The sequence below is a fragment of the Salmo salar genome, chromosome 03 (genome assembly GCF_965601325.2).
Source record: "Salmo salar chromosome 03, fSalSal1, whole genome shotgun sequence".
In the NCBI taxonomy this organism is placed as follows: domain Eukaryota; kingdom Metazoa; phylum Chordata; class Actinopteri; order Salmoniformes; family Salmonidae; genus Salmo; species Salmo salar.
In genome coordinates this window covers 57540781-57559232 of record NC_138293.1, presented here as the reverse complement: position 1 = coordinate 57559232, position 18452 = coordinate 57540781, and the positions used below count along the sequence as shown (strand labels likewise).

Below are 18452 nucleotides of genomic sequence, written 5' to 3'. Positions count from 1 at the left end.
CAAGTTATAGAAGAGACCTGCGAGACTGGGAGGAAGAGCGAGAGTCCAGGAGATTACATCTTTCCACCTCTTTCTTTCCAATTTGTGTCCATCACTCTACTGGAGTTCTCGTCTCGTTAGAATTTTAACTTCTTGACTTGAATCTTTCCTGGACTATTTCTGTCCTTTTCTTCCTAATCTCTTTTCTCCCTGCTTACAGGTTGAGGTGATATTGATCACACATACACAAGTCAATGACTGTTGTAATTGTTCCTGTCATCATTTCCCCTCATTTCCTTTTTCTCCCTCTCCGTCCCACTCTTTTCTGCCTCTAATGCTACCTATAGTTGGTAGTTGTATTGATTAGTCATATAAAAGCCAAGGGCTTCCTTAATTGGTCCTGTCAAACCATGAAAGAGCTCTCAGTGATCACACACACACGCAAATGCACATGAACTATTACACACACAAACACACACACACACACACACACACACACGCGCATATGCACACGCACTCACTCACACACACATACAACACACTCCTGACAAAGTGGTGGGCGGAAGGCAGAACCATGGATCAATTAGTTAGTTAGAATATGGCGATGTGAATTGGCAGGAGAACGATTCTAAGTAACTTAACATGAGTCATCAAGTAATTTGATTTACGATGACACTGATGGGTAATCAAGACATTTATGAACTTGTAATTACAGTGATCATGAACATCAATAAGCGTTCATGACTGTCAATAAATATTGAGTGTGTGATTACATTTTTTGTGGAACTGGTGGTGGATCTTCTTACGTTTCTGCCACGAAGATTGAGATTACTGGTGTGCTTCCAGGATTGCCATGGCTCATTTAAAGATAAGCCACAATTAAGCCTTTTTTAATCGCACACTCAATGTTCAACTTTTTAGTAACAAAACAGCCTGAGACAATTAGTCTACTTTTGAGGTCTGACTAACTCTGATCCTGGGGTGAAATATCCATTTAACAGATGTTTGATAATATGTAGTTGACATTACAAAAAAGGACCAGACCATTGCATGTGTCCAGATATATACCTTTGCTAACCTAATATATCACCTCAAGTGTGGTGTGGGACCATTTCAAATCACAGAGAAGCAGCTCCCAGCAGTTCATCATCGTTCTATTCTTGTCAGCATATTTCATAAATTCAAATCTGTGTCGGGGGGAGACATTTTCATACAGAACTTCTGGATGAGGAACAGACTGGGATAATTGCTCCATTTTTAGAGTTTAAAGTCCCTTCCTTCAAATCAATTGTAATCAAATCTGCTCTGATCGTCTGACTATACTGCTGGATGAGCTCGATGGCGTTTGCGCTGGCTTCAGACCAATGTTGATTCACTCGGGAGATAGTTCATCGTTCTAAAAATGCACTGGACAGTTATATCACAAATCGTATGGAGAAAAATGTTGCAATGTTTACAGTACTAGTCAAAAGTGTATTTTATGGAAACACTGACATTTACTTATTAAATGAATATCCCTTTGGATTATGTGGGATGACAGAAGAGAGGGCTATCATATTGAAAAAGGTCTCTGTCCTAAATGTCCGCACAAACATGCAGATATAATACTAATGTGTGGGAGTTACCTTTTCTACAATGAAAGTGAAAGACTAGAGAAATGAAATTACAGAATAGGATATAAAGGATAGATCATGCGATAAATCATGTCTCTTAGGTCAGATTGTGACATATGGATTAACACTACGCTGTTTCTCATACTGTAATGTAACCTTCTGGAGTGGTGTATTTCTCATATTGTAATGTAACCTAATAGAGTGGTGTATTTCTCAGATTTTAATGTAACCTTCTAGAGTGGTGTATTTCTCATATTTTAATGTAACCTTCTAGAGTGGTGCATTTCTCATATTGTAATGTCACCTTCTAGAGTGGTGTGTTATCTAATATACATGGCCCTTTCATCCTTTTCCTAGGGCCTAAGTGGACAGAGAATGAGTATGGTGGTACTGCGGGTAGTTTAGTGTGTCCTCCACTTCGCTATCATCACTCGTCTTTAATGGTTAGGGAATATCACATAAACAGGCCTAAGCACTTATTTTTACTTTCATTTATTAAATTGGTGCATCCACACAAAACTAGGATTAATTTAACTCTATTGATCAATTCTAGAGAAGCACACAAATTAATGTGCATTCGCACATTAACCCTCTGAGAAAAGGAGGAAATGCTTGTTTCTGATAGTGATTAGTTGATTATGGTTGGAATGGGAGCTACATGAAAACAAAATCAATGACAGTCCTCTTTAACTAACATCAGCTAATTAAACTATCCACATTGATGTCTCAAGAGTTCACTAAATCTTACTTCGTAAATTATTAAAACAGATTTTGGTGTCGGTTTGAATCTTTTACATGACGTCAAACTGAGAGAGCGAGCGAGAAAGAGAGAGCGAGGGAGAAATACTGAGAACCAGGCATCTGTTACTGCAGTTTCCGTTGATTTTTTTAGTGGGTTTCTCCGAAAATGGATAATGACGGGAGAAATTGGTAAACAGTCCCTTTTATTAACCAATTGAACATGAGAGCTTAAACCTTTACAAGATCCACCGTGAAATGTCCCATGACCAACAGCCCGAATTATATTACATTGAATATATACAATATTCATTGCTCACCTTTCTATTGCATTTGTTTTTGTACCGCTTCGATGCCTTGACATTATTCAGATTACAATCTGTGAAGGTGTGCCCTGAAAGTAAGACTAATTGATATTCAGAACTCTCCCTCTCTCAATTTTTTTCCAGTCAGTCCTCTTCTCATCCCATACCTACTGAAAGAAACACATCCAGAGCTGATATGTTTACCTAAAAAGTAGAGCATAGGCATACATAATGTACCCCCTTCTGTTTGTCGTGCCCATGACTACATCACTAACTGGTTTCCAAAAGTTTTCTAAACACTACCAGTTCCCTCCGGGTGAATTAAAAAAAAAATAGACCTTGGGGAGAAATATGACACACAAAAAAAGAGAAATAAAATACAACAGCACTGCACCATTTGATATTATGCATTATTCAAGATTTCAGTTCCAGTCAAATCACTGCCCTTGGGTATGTCTTGCTCTGGTGTAAAGAGCCATGGGCTGAATTACCAAGGATTTGAATATGCAGTGTGTGAATTTGCATTACTGGTGTCCTAATTTACAAAACCTACCTCCCTCTCCACAGACAAAGAACCCATTAGGAATTCTACAGCACGATGCCCTCCGTAATTATTATTATTTTGGCTCTATACTCCAAAGGTTTGGATGATTTGAAATCAAACATTGACTATGGGGTTAAAGTGCAGAATGTCTGCTTAAATTTCAGGGTATCTTCATCTATATTGGGTGACCCGTTTAGAAATTACAGCACTTTTTGTACATAGTCACCCCATTTTAGGGGAGCAAAAGTATTGGGACAAATTCAGTCATGTGTAAAGTAAAATGTAGTAAAAATGTGAGTATTTGTTCCCATATTCCTAGCATGCAATGACTACATCAAATCAAACTTTATTTGCCACATGCGCCGAATACAACAAGTGTAGACTTTACTGTGAAATGCTTACTTACAAGCCCTTAACCAACAGTGCAGTTCAAAAAGTAGAAAATATTTATCAAATAGGCTAAAATAAAAAGTAATAATAAAAAGTAACACAATAAGAATAACAATAACGAGGCTATATACTGTACAGGGGGCACCGGTACCAAGTCAATGTGCAGGGGTACAGACAAGTTGAATCTGTACATGTAGGTGGGGGCGAAGTGACTATGCGTAGGTAACAAACAAACAGCAAGTAGCAGCAGTGTACAAGGGGGATCAATGTAATTTGTCCAGTGGCGATTTTTATGAATTGTTCAGCAGTCTAATGGCTTGGGGGTAGAAGCTGTTGAGGAGCCTTTTGGTCCTAGACTTGGCGCTCCGGTACCGCTTGCCATGCGGTAGAAGAGAAAACAGCATATAACTTGGTTGACTGGAGTCTGACAATTGTATGGGCTTTCCTCTGACACCGCCTATTTTATACGTAGGTCCTGGATGGCAGGAAGCTTGGTGCCAGTGATGTACTGGGCCGTTCGCACTACCCTCTGTAGCGCCTTATGGTCATATACCGAGCAGTTGCCATACCAGGTGGTGATGCAACTGGTCAGGATGCTCTCGATGGTGCAGCTGTAGAACCTTTTGAGGATCTGGGGACCCATGCCAAATCTTTTCAGTCTCCTGAGTGGGAAAAGGTTTTGACGTGCCGTCTTCACGACTGTCTTGGTATGTTTGGACCATGATAGTTCGTTGGTAATGTGGACACCAAGGAACTTGAAACTCTCGACCCGCTCCACTACAGGCCAGTCGATGTTAATGGGGGCCTGTTCGGCCCGCCTTTTCCTGTAGTCCACGATCAGCTTCTTTGTTGTCCTGGCACCACACTGCCTGTTCTCTGACCTCCTCCCTATAGGCCATTTCATTGTTGTCGGTGATCAGGCCTACCACTGTTGTCTCGTCAGCAAACTTAATGATAGTGTTGCAGTCGTGTATGATCATGCAGTCGTGGGTGAACAGGGAATACAGGAAGGGACTAAGTACACACCCCTGTGGGGCCACAGTGTTAAGGATCAGCATAGCATATGTGATATAGCCGACTCTTACAACCTGGGGACGGCCTGTTAGGAAGTCCAGGAATGAGTTGCAGAGGGAGGTATTTAGTCCCAGAGTCCTTAGCTTAGTGATGAGCTTCGTGGGCACTATGGTGTTGAACACTGAGCTGTAGTCAATGAACAGCATTCTCACATAGGTGTTCCTTTTGTCCAGGTGAGAAAGGGCAATGTGGAGTGTGATTGAGATTGCGCCATCTGTGAATCTGTTGGGGCGGTATGCGAATTGGAGTCTAGGGTGTCCGGGAGGATGCTGTTGATGTGAGCCATGACCAGCCTTTAAAAGAACTTCATGGCTACCGATGTGAGTGTCATGGGGCGGTAATCATTTAGGCAGGTTACCTTCGCTTCTTTGGGCACAGGGACTATGGTGGTCTGCTTGAAACATGTAGGTATTACAGACTCGGTCAGGGAGAGGTTGAAAATGTCAGTGAAGACACATGACAGTTGGTGCGTGCATGCTTTGAGTACAAGTCCTGTTAATCCGTCTGGCCCAGCGGCTTTGTGATGTTGACTTGTTTAAAGGTTTTGTTCAAATCGGCTACCGAGAGCGTTATCACACAATCATCTAGAACAGCTGATGCTCTCATGCATGCTACAGTCTTGCTTGCCATGAAGCGAGCATTAAAGGCCTTTTGCTCGTCTGGTAAGCTGAGATCACTGGGCAGATCGAGTATGGGTTTCCCTTTGTAGTCCGTAATAGTTTTCAAGCCCTGCCACATCCGACGAGCTTCAGAGACGGTGTAGTGGGATTAAATCTTTATTCTGTATTGACGCTTTGCTTGTTTGACGGTTCGTCTGAGGGAATAGTGGGATTTCTTATAAGCGTCCGGATTAGACTCCCGCTCCTTGAAAGCGACAGCTCTAGCCTTTAGCTCGATGCAGATGTTGCTAGTAATCCATGGCTTCTGGTTGGGATATGTACGTACAGTCACTGTGGGGACGATGTCATCGATGCACTTATTGATGAAGCCGATGACTGAGGTGGTGTATTCCTCAAAGCCATTGGATGAATCCCAGAACATATTTCAGTTTGTGCTAGCAAAACAGTCCTGTAGTGTAGCATCCGCGTCATCTGACCACTTCCGTATTGAGCGAGTCACCGGTACTTCCTGCTTTAGTTTTAGCTTGTAAGCAGGAATCAGGAGGATATAATTATGGTCAGATTTGCCAAATGGATGGCGGAGGAGAGCTTTGTATGCATCTCTGTGTGTGGAGTAAAGGTGGTCTAGGATTTTTTTCCCCCCTGGTTGCACATGACATGCTGGTAAAAATTCGGTAAAACTGATTTAAGTTTTCCTGCATTAAAGTCCCCGGCCACTAGAAGCGCCACTTCTGGGTGAGCATTTTCTTCTTTCCTTATGGCCTTATAGAGTTGGTTGAGAGCGGTCTTAGTGCCAGCTTCACAAATAATACAGATGAGAACTCTCTTAGTAGACTGTGTGGTCGATTTATCATTAGGTACTCTACCTCAGGCGAGCAATACAGCAAGACTTCTTTAATTTTAGACATCGCGCACCAGCTGTTATTGACAAAAAGACCCTCACCCCCACCCCTCGTCTTACCAGAGGTTGCGTCTCTGTTCTGCCGGTGCATGGAAAATCCCGCCAGCTCTATATTGTCCGCTTCTTTGTTCAGCCACGTCTCGGTGAAACATAAGATTTTGCAGTTTTTAATGTCCCGTTGGTAGGATCATTTTAATAGTAGGTTAATCTTAATAGTAGGTTATCAAAAACAATTACAATGATTGCACGTTAGCAAGAAGAATGGAAGGCATTGGGAGTATGCTCGCTTGCCTCTGGATTCTCAGAAGGATCTCCGATCTGCGTCCCCTTTTCCGGCGTCTTTTCTTCACGCAAAAGGCGTGGATCTGGGCCTTTTCCAGTGAAAGCAGGATATCCTTCTCGTCGGACTAGTTAAAGGAAAAAGTTTATTTCAGTCTGCTGTGAGTAGTCGCATTTCTGATGTCCAGAAGTTATTTTCAGTCATAAGAGACGGTAGTAGCAACATTATGTACATAATAAGTAAAAAAATAAGTTACACAAAACGCAAAAAAAAACTAAATTGCACAATTGGTTGGGAGAATGTAAAATGTCAGCCGTGTTCGTCAGCGCCATCTTTAACCAAGCTTGTGACTCTATACATTTGTTGGATGCATTTGCTTTTTGTTTTGGTTGTTTTTCAGATTATTTTGTGCTCAACAGAAATTATATAGGTGTCATAACCAGCCATAAGATAACGCAATATATGTTACAACAGGTCTAAATATATGTGTTATGACAGTGTTGAGACATTATAACAGGTTATGACAAGTTATGTCAGCTATTATGACATATGACACGGTTATGACCATGTCATAACGTGTTATGAATCTGGGTGTCAAGTAAATTGTTACCCAATTATCATACCCCCAAGACATGATAACCTCTCACCATTACAATAACAGGGGAGGTTAGCATTTTTTTGGGGGGTGGGGTGATATTTGTTTGTCTGTAACTTTCTCACTCATCATGGTAGCATCCACATTCATGTTGAAGTCTTTAGAAACATTATATTCTTATTTACAATGAAAGGTACTCCAAAATGACACAAATGATTTACCATTCATTTCTATTGGGCACAAAATCAACTGAAACGCAACCTAAACAAATAGCAAATGCGTCCAACAAATGTGTAGAGTCACAAGCTTGATGTAGTCATTGCATGCTATGAATATGGGACCAAATACTTAAATGTGCACTACTTTAATGCACATACACTATATATACAAAAATATGTGGACACCCCTTCAAATTAGTGGATTCGGCTATTTCAGCCACACACGTTGCTGACAGGTGTATAAAATCAATCACACCGCCATGCAATCTCCATAGACAACATTGACAGTAGAATGGCCTTACTGAAGAGCTCTGTGACTGTCAACGTTGCACCGTCATAGGTTGCCACCTTTCCAACAAGTTTGTTTGTTACATTTCTGCCCTGCTCGAGCTACCCCGGTCAACTGTAAGTGCCATTATTGTGAAGTGGAAACCTCTAGGAGCAACAACGGCTCAGCCATAAAATGGTAGGCCACACAAGCACTCAGAACGGGATTGCTGAGTGCTGAAGCGCGTAGAGTGTAAAAATCGTCTGTCCTTTGTTGCAACACTCACTACCGAGTTCCAAACTGCCTCTGGAAGCAACGTCAGCACAAGAACTGTCAGTCGGGAGCTTTATGAAATGGGTTTCCATGGCCGAGCAGCCACACAGAAGCCTAAGATCACCATGCGCAATGCCTAGCGTTGGCTGGAGTGGTGTAGAGCTCGCCGCCATTGGACAATGGAGCAGTGGAAACTCGCTCTCTGGAGTATTGACTCACGCTTCAGATGCCAGGAGGATGCTACCTGCCCCAATACATAGTGCCAACTGTACAATTTTGTGTAGGAGGAATAATGGTTTGGACTCGGCCGCTTAGCTAATCTTAATTAGGGGTACATACATTTTAGACGATTCTGTGCTTCCAACTTTGTGGAAACAGTTTGGGGAAGGTCCTTTCCTGTTTCAGCATGACAATGCCCCCGTGCACAAAGTGAGGTCCATACAGAAATGGTTTGTCGAGATCGGTGTGGAAGAACTTGACTGGCCAGCACAGAGCCCTGACCTCAACCCCATTGAACACCTTTGGGATGAATTGGAACACCGACTGCGAGCCAGGCCTAATCGCCCAACAACAGTGCTCTCGCTCTCTTTCCCTCTCTGTCCCTCTCTCTCTGACTGTTTAATTCTCTTCCTCTCTCTGCCTCACTCTCTCTGACTGTTTAACTGTATTCCTCTATTTTACTCTCTAAAATGCAAAAGTGTTCATATACACTTGTCATGCGTCCCTTTCCTTGGTGAGGATCAAAAGGACTCACAGCTAGGCAAATGTTTGAGGATAATGTTTGAGGATAATCTCTACAGACCAGACAGCGTGGAACGGTCATTCATGTGCTGAAAGACTACTGTAGCTCTGCTGGAGTCACTTTTATTGATAACTTTGACACCTTCTGGAAACAGAAGATACTCTACAGGAATGACAGAGTCCATCCAAATCACCTTGGCTCCTGGACTCTGTCCACACATTTCAAGGCTGTGTTGAAACAATGACTGGTAAATGATCCAAGACCAGCTCAGTTAATCCCTACCATTGTGACAATGAGTCGTCATAATGTTGCATCAAATGCACATGATCTTAGGGGCACTGTCAAACACAATATAAGTAATTTAATTTATGTATCCCTAATTGCACCGAATACATCTGTTTATCCTACAGATATTGTAAGCAGTAATCATGAGCCTATAAACCAAAGTTACACTGTTAGCACCACTTTATGCAGCTCACCCTGCACTATCACCTCCAATGTCAACAACATGAGTAAGTCTACCTCTGATAAGCTTCCCAGTAAAGCATTAAAAACAATCAAGCAACCCAGAAAAGTGCTAAAGAATAGCCCATATTAACATATGTAGCCTAAGAAACAAGGTCCATGAAGTCAATAACTTGCTTGTAACAGATGACATTCATATTCTGACTATCTCTGAAACTCACTTAGTTTAGGTTCATCACCTAAAGCCCATTCTTGTGGGAAGCTGCTATAGACCACCAAGCGCTAACAGTCAGTATCTGGATAATATGTGTGAAATGCTTTATAATGTATGTGATATCAACAGAGAAGTATATTTTCTGGGTGATTTAAATGTTGACTGGCTATCATCAAGCTGCCCACTCAAGAAAAAACTTCAAACTGTAACCAGTGCTGCAACCTGGATCAGTTTATCAGTCAACCTACCAGGGTAGTTACAAATAGCACAGGAATTAAATCATCAATATGTATTGATCGCATCTTTATTAATCCTGCAAATATTTGCTTTAAAGAAGTATCCAAATCCATAGGATGTAGTGATCACAATATAATAGCCATATCTAGGAAAACCAAAGTTTCAAAGGCTGGGCCTAATATAGTGTATAAGAAGTCATACAATAAGTTTTGTAGTGGTTCATATGTTGATGATGTAAAGAATATTTGCTGGTCTGTGGCTTGTAATGAGAAGCAACCAGACACTACACTTGAAGCATTTATGAAACGACTTATTCCAGTTACTAACAAGCACGCACCAATTAAGAAAAGAACTGTAAAAACTGTTAAATCCCCTTGAATTGATGAGGAATTTAAAAATGGTATGGTTGAGAGGGATGAGGCAAAAGGTATGGCAATTAAGTCTGGCAACCCAACCGATTGGCAAACATACTGCAAATTAAGAAATCATGTGACTAAACTAAATAAAAATAAAAATAAACTACACCATGAAACAAAGATAAATTGTGATAGTAAAAAGCTTTGGGGCACCTTAAATTAAATTTTGGGAAAAAAAGCCAACTCGGCTCCTTCATTCATTGAATCAGATGGCTCATTCATCACAAAGCCCACGGATATTGCAAACTACTTTAATGACTTTTTCATTGGCAAGATAAGCAAACTTAGGGATGACATGACCGCAACAAACACTGACACTACATTTCCAAGTATATCGGACCAAATTATGAAAGACAAGAATTGTACTTTTGAATTCCGTAAAGTCGGTGTGAAAGAGGTGAAAAAATTATTGTTGTCTGTCAACAATGACAAGCCACCGGGGTCTGACAATCTGGATAGAAAATTACTGAGGATAATAGCAGACGATATTGCCACATCTTCAATTTAAGCCTACTAGAAAGTGTGTGCCCTCAGGCCTGGAGGGAAGCAAAAGTCATTCCGCTACCCAAGAATAGTAAAGCCCCATTTACTGGCTCAAATAACTGACCGATTAGCCTGTTACCAACCCTTAGAAAACTTATAGAAAAAATTGTGTTTGACCAGATACAATGCTATTTCACAGTAAACAAATTGACAACAGAATATCAGCGTGCTTATAGGGAAGGACACTCAACAAGCAGAGCACTTACACAAATTACTGATGATTGGCTAAGAGCAATTGATGATAAAATGATTGTGGGGCTGTCTTGTTAGACTTCAGTGCAGCTTTTGACATTATCGATCATAGTCTGCTGCTGCAAAAACTTGTGTTATGGCTTTACACCCCCTACTATAACGTTGATAAAGAGTTACTTGTCTAACAGAACACAGAGGGTGTTCTTTAATGGAATCCTATCAAATATAATCCAGTAAGAATCAGGAATTCCCTAGGGTAGCTGTTTCAGCCCCTTGCTTTTTAAACTTTTTAGTAACGACATACCACTGACTTTGAGTAAAGCCCGAGTGTCTATGTATGCGGATGACTCAACACTATACACGTCAGCTACTACAGCAACACTCAACAAAGAGCTGCAGTTAGTTTCAGAGCGGGTGGCAAGGAATAAGTTAGCCCTAAATATTTCTAAAAGTAAAAGCATTGTATTTGGAACAAAACACTCACTAAACCTCAACTAAATCTTGTAATAAATAATGTGGAAATTGAGCAAGTTGAGATAACTAAACTGCCTGGAGTTATCCTAGATTGTAAACTGTCATGGTCAAAACATATTGATGCAGTAGTAGCTAAGATGGGGAGAAGTCTGTCTATAATAATGTGATGCTCTGCCTTCTTCACAACATTATCAACAAGGCAGGTCAAAATCTCCTGGCTGAAAGTGGAGGACTACTTTTATTTATGAGAGGTATTGACATGTTGAATGCACTGAGCGGTCTGTCTAAACTACCTGCACACAGCTCGGACACCCATGCATACCCCACAAGACATGCCACAAGAGGTCTCTTCACAGTCCTCAAGTCCAGAACAGACTATGAGAGGCACACAGTACTACATAGAGCCATGACTAGATTGACACATCAAGTAACTGAGGCAAGCAGTAAAATTAGATAAAAAAAAACAGATAAAAAACACATTGTGGAACAGTGGGGACTGTGAAGCAACACAAACATTGGCACAGACACATGCATACACACACACACACACACACACACACACACACACACACACACACACACACACACACACACACACACACACACACACACACACACACACACACACCACACACACACACACACACACACACACACACACACACACACACACACACACACACACACACACTATACACACACTGTAGATATGTGGTAGTAGTGGAGTAGGGGCCTGAGGGCACACGTTGTGTTGTGAAATCTGTGAATGTATTGTAATGTTTTTAAAATGGTATAAACTGCCTTCATTTTGCTGGATCCCAGGAAGAGTAGCGGCTGCTTTGGCTAATGGGCATCCATAATAAAAATAAATATAAATGTGCAAAGTATTCATTCTCATGAGCATAGCTTTCACATGTATGTACCAGCCCATTCTCTTTGTCTCTCCCGCTCTCTTTATCTTGCCCCTCCCTTCCCATTGTGTAACCAAACGGTCATATCGGGTTAGTCCACTAGGGAATTTTCATTGCATTATGTTAGTAATCGATAATCTATACTGTGTGTGTGTTTATGTAATTCTGTGTAGTTATTTAGTTAGTTAGTAAATAAATAATTAATACAATTTGTGTGTCGCTGATTCATCATTTAGGCTAGGGTTCGTGCAGATTTACGAGGTCAAAAACGTTCAGAATGAGACTGATTTGAGGAAATGATTGATTATTGACTGTTATGATATCGAGATATTCTGATATATTCTTGAGTTAATTCGGGAAACGGTGATTCATTAAACAAACTTTTCCTAAGGTGCCCCAAGTTACTAATGAGTGAGTTGTTGCATGATTAATATAATCACGTAATAATTAAACGTTGGTAATTATTCGATAAATAGCATGTCATCACATGAATCATAGTCACGTCGCGACACACTCTAACATGCACAGATGTACAAAGATTTACTCGGATGTTTGCATCTGCATGCATACGTGTGTGTGTGTGTTTGTGTCCTGTATGCGTCTTAAGACAGGCCTGTATAAATAAACAATAGCTAAACCCTGATAATCGATATACAACTATGGATATTGGACAGATACGCACAAATAAGCATTGTCAATAGGGCTCTACTCACTGGTGGTGTTGTATTTGACACCATAGAACATCTCTGGGCATGGCCGTGACACCCACTCCCCTGCAGTGCTCTTGGGCCAGCAGGTACCGATGGGATCGATGGACATGTTACAGAACAGGCCTGAGTGACAGAGAAAGGACGGAGGGAGATAGCGAGACAGACACAAAGAAGGGGATCACAAAAGGAAAGAAAGAGAGAGAAAGACAAGAGAGTCGACAAGAGAAAAAAAAGACAGCATTACAACCAGTGGACTTGTGTCTGTGATTGTGGATGGGACAGAGGTTAAAATGAGCGCAGTGTCACAGCTGTCTAACAGAAAGCGGATGGTAACTAAAGAACAGGACATGAACACTGTGACCTGCCTAGCCTGTTGGGGATCTGATCCCGGTATTGGGATTTATTGTCAAGAGACCATGGCGGGAAATTCAAAACTGCAAGAATCTAATAATTTCAATTTCTCAAACAATCAACTATTTTTCACCATTTGAAAGATAAACATCTCCTAAATCCAACCACATTGTCCGATTTCAAAGAGGCTTTACGGCGAAAGCATAAAGTTAGGTTATGTTAGGAGAGTACATTGAAAATAGCTGTGTGCAATGTTTTGTCAATTCAAAGACAGGCGTCACCAAAAGCAGATAACCAGCTAAAATTATGCACTAACCTTTGACAATCTTCCTCAGATGACACTCCTAGGACATTATGTTATACAATACATGCATTTTTCCCATCAAGTTCATATTTATATCCAAAAAACAGCATTTTACAGTAGCAGTGAAATTCAGAATTTTTTCCCCCTCAAATGCTTCCGGTGAATCAATGTTACAATTTACAAAATTACTATTCGAAAACATTGGTAAATTATAATATTGTCATTCAAAGAATTATAGTTTAACATTTTGTAAATGCTACCGCATTGCCAGATTTCAAAATAACTTTACTGGAAAATCACACTTTGCAATAAACGGGGTGCTGTGCTAAGAACAATAGGCTAGGATATACAGGTTAGCACCATCTTGTAACCATCTAATATCAATAATACTATTGTCAATAATCCCTTACCTTTGATTATCTTCATCCATTGACACTTCCAGGAATCCCAGGTCCACAACAAATGTGGTTTCTTAATTTATTTACATATTTTTTTCAAAATTCTCAATACTGCCCCCTAGCCCCAACAGGCTAGCAGTGCTTACAGATAACTGGACCTGGCGACAGCAGGGTCGACCACACACACGCATGGTCACAGACGTCGTAACCATGGCACCAGTCATCAACTGAGCTGCAGCCTCAGGGCGTGTCTAGCTGTATTCAATTATAATAACCCATAACTTTTCTAATGTTTGAACATTGTACATTTTGGAAAGTTGTACCATGTTAGCCCATTATATTTCCATCCTTCTTGTATGAGGCGATGTTAAACAGTAGGAAGTCACTGCTTTGTTTAGACCACCCCTCAATCTAAAAATGCCAACAATTACATGAATAATGTTGATTGAAAGTTTGATTACAAATACTTGAAATGTGCAAAGTAAAAACTAGGATTACAGTTGCAATGCTGTAATGTATACTCACAATACAGCTACACTGTATCTGACTACGTAAGTACCATTTAAATACATGGTTATAGTGCCACCTCATATAAAGTGGGAAGCCAATTTCCTTGTTGATTTTTCCCATCTCTGTAAACATGGCATTGTAATACAATGCGATGGCAGTCAAGATAGGGCTTGTTATTGCCTGTGGAAAAATGATGGCTTCAGTTATGATTACAAACATATTACAGTAACCTATTACATGTAATGATATACTGTACTGTGTCTGAGCAACAATCTGTTTGCACTCAGGTGAAAAACTCATTGTATGAATTTTCTATTTACTGAAAATTGTTTCCTTAAAAATCATTGAACATGTATATTAACATATTAGTAAAAGATCCATGTTGTGTCACCACCATGGGATGGGAGACGGACAGAATGAAGTGTGATGTAAACAGAGAGAGGTCTACTTTCTTGAGGACCTGAATATTGACTAGTTTTCATCAAGCTGTCCACTCAAGAAGAAGCTTCTCATTGTAACCAGTGCCTGTATTCTGGTTCAGGTTATTAATCAACCTACCAGGGTGTTTACAAACACTACAGGAACAAGATCATTGATCACATTTGTACTAATACTGTAGAACTTTGTTGGATACAGTGATCACAATATAGTGGCTAAATCCAGGAAAGCCAAAGTTCCAAAAGCTGGGCATAAAATAATGTAAAAGAGATCATACAAACGATTTTGCAGTGACTTATTTAGATGATGTTAAAAATGTTTGTTGGTCTGATGTGAATCATAAGGAGCACCCAGATGCTGCACTTGATGAATTTATGGAATTGCTCCTTCCAATTATTGATAAACATGCAGATGTTAAGAAACTGACTGTTAGAACTGTTACGGCTGCATGGACTGATGAGGAACTGTATGGTTGAAAGAGATTTTTTATTATTTCACCTTTTTTTAACTAGACAAGTCAGTTAACCTGTTGGGTCTAGGGGGCAGCATTTGCACGTCTGGATAAAAAAAATGTACCCGATTTAATCTGGTTACTAATCCTACCCAGTAACTAGAATATGCATATACTTATTATATATGGATAGAAAACACTCTAAAGTTTCCAAAACTGTTTGAATGGTGTCTGTGAGTATAACAGAACTCATTTGGCAGGCAAAACCCTGAGACATTTTCTGACAGGAAGTGGATACCTGATGTGTTGTATTGACTTTAAACCTATCCCATTGAAAAACACAGGGGCTTAGGAATATTTTGGCACTTCCTATTGCTTCCACTAGATGTCACCAGCCTTTACAAAGTGTTTTGAGTCTTCTGGAGGGAGATCTGACCGAACAAGAGCCATGGAACGATGATGTCCCATTAGACACCTGGCGCGCGAGTTCATGTTGGGTACCCTCGTTCCAATACGTTATAAAAGAGTATGCATTCGTCCACCTTGAATATTATTCATGTTCTGGTTAAAAAAGGCCCTAATGATTTATGCTATACAACGTTTGACATGTTTGAACGAACGGAAATATATTTTTTCCCCTCGTTCATGACGAGAAGTCCGGCTGGCTTACATCATGTGCTAACGAGACGGAGATTTTTGGACATAAATGATGAGCTTTTTTGAACAAAACTACATTCGTTATGGACCTGTGATAGCTGGAAGTGACATCTGATGAAGAGAATCAAAGGTAATGGATTATTTACATAGTATTTTCGATTTTAGATCTCCCCAACATGACGTCTAGTCTGTATCGCAACGCGTATTTTTCTGGGCGCAGTGCTCAGATTATTGCAAAGTGTGATTTCCCAGTAAGGTTATTTTTAAATCTGGCAAGTTGATTGCGTTCAAGAGATGTAAATCTATAATTCTTTAAATGACAATATAATATTTTACCAATGTTTTCTAATTTTAATTATTTAATTTGTTACGCTGACTTGACTGCCGGTTATTGGAGGGAAACGATTTCCTCAACATCAATGCCATAGTAAAACGCTGTTTTTGGATATAAATATGAACTTGATAGAACTAAAAATGCATGCATTGTCTAACATAATGTCCTAGGAGTGTCATCTGATGGAGATTGTAAAAGGTTAGTGCATCATTTTAGCTGGTTTTATGGTTTTGGTGACCCTGTCTTTGACTTGACAAAACATTACACACAACTCTTGTAAATGTACTGTCCTAACATACTCTAAATTTATGCTTTCGCCGTAAAACCTTTTTGAAATCGTAAAACGTGGTTAGATTTAAGGAGATGTTTATCTTTCAAATGGTGTAAAATAGTTGTATTTTTGAAAAATTTGAATTTTGACATTTATTTGGATTCAAATTTGCCGCTCTTGAAATGCACCTGCTGTTGATGGAGTGCACCACGGGTGACACGCTAGCGTCCCACCTAGCCCCAAGAGGTTAAGAACAAATTATTATCTACAATGACGGCCAACATCGGCCAAACACTAACCCGGACGACGATGGGCCAATTATGCGCCGCCCTATGGGACTCCTAATCACGGTCGGTTGTGATACAGCCTGGAATTGAACCAAGGTCTGTAGTGACGCCTCTAGCACTGAAATGAAGTGACTTAGACCGCTGCGCCACTCATGAGCCGTGATGGGGCAAAAGGAGTGGCTAATAAGTCTGGCTGCACATCTGACTTACTGCACATTTTGAAATTATGTGACCTAAGCCAAGATCAATTATATAAAAATAATGAAAAAAATTTGCTGTACTTTAAATTAAATTAAATATTTCATCGAATCAGGTGGCTTATTCAGCACAAAACCATTTGACTTTGCCAAATATTTTAAAGATTTCTTCATTGGCAAAGTGGGCAAACTTAGGCAGGAAATACATCGTATTGATGAGAAATCCAACTGATGCATAAAAAAAACTAATAATGAAAGAAAAGCATTGCAAGTTTGAATTTTGTAAAGTTAGTATGGGAAAGGTGGAAAAATTATTGTTAACGATCAATAATGACAAACCTCCTGGCATCGAGGATGGTAGCTGACTCTATAGCCTTTCCTATCCGTCATATCTTGAATCTGAGCCTAGAGGAAAGTATTGTCCTCAGGCCTGGAGGGAAGCCAAAGTCATTCCGTTATGCAAGAGTGGTAAAGCGGCCTGTCAGCTTGCTGTCGGCTCTTAGCCTATTATGGCTAGGGGGCAGTATTTTCACGGCTGGATAAAAAACGTAACCGATTTAATCTGGTTACTACTCCTGCCCAGTAACTAGAATATGCATATAATTATTGGCTTTGGATAGAAAACACTCCAAAGTTTCTAAAACTGTTTGAATGGTGTCTGTGAGTATAACAGAACTCATATGGCAGGCAAAAACCTGAGAACATTTCATGCAGGAAGTGGCCTGTCTGACAAGGTGTCGTTCTTCTTGTCTCTGTTTATTGAAGAGTGAGGATCTTAGCTGTCCCGTGACACTTCCTACGGCTGCCATAGGCTCTCAGAAGGCGGCAAAAAGCTGAATCGTGGCTTTGCAGGCTCTGGCTGAAAAAAAGTAGCGCGTTTGGGTAGTGGCTGGTTACAGTACTGTGAGACTCAGGCTCGTGCCCGCGTCGACCGAAAGCTTTGTTTACTTTCCTCTGTTTAGCTAAATGGACATTCCAGGTCGGAATATTATCGCTTTTTTACGAGAAAAATGGCATAAAAATGGATTTTAAACAGCGGTTGACATGCTTCGAAGTATGGTAATGGAATATTTAGATTTTTTTTGTCACGAATTGAGCCATGCGCACGACCCTTATTTACCCTTTCAGATAGTGTCTGGAACGCACGAACAAACGCCGCAATTTGGATATAACGATGGATTATTTTGGACCAAACCAACATTTGTTATTGAAGTAGCAGTCCTGGGAGTGCATTCTGACGAAGACAACAAAAGGTAATCAAACTTTTATAATAGTAAATCTGATATTGGTGAGTGCTAAACTTGCCGGGTGTCTAAATAGCTAGCCCTGTGATGCCGGGCTATGTACTTAGAATATTGCAAAATGTGCTTTCACCAAAAAGCTATTTTAGAATCGGACATATCAAGTGCATAGAGGAGTTCTGTATCTATAATTCTTAAAATAATTGTTATGCTTTTTGTGAACGTTTATCGTGAGTAATTTAGTAAATTGTTAGCAAATTCCTCCGGAAGTTTGCGGGGGGTATGCTAGTTCTGAACGTCACATGCTAATG

The 18452-nt window shown here is 40.3% G+C and overlaps 1 protein-coding gene across 1 annotated transcript in view; it reads right to left on the bottom strand.

The window, feature by feature from the left end:
• LOC106600876 (corticotropin-releasing factor receptor 1) overlaps positions 1 to 18452 on the bottom strand; it is a 183636-nt gene that overhangs the window by 83426 nt on the left and 81758 nt on the right. Inside the window, exon 4 of the mRNA XM_014192620.3 lies at positions 12706 to 12825. Coding sequence (XP_014048095.1) covers positions 12706 to 12825 — 120 coding nt within the window. The remainder of the gene's footprint in view (positions 1 to 12705; positions 12826 to 18452) is intronic.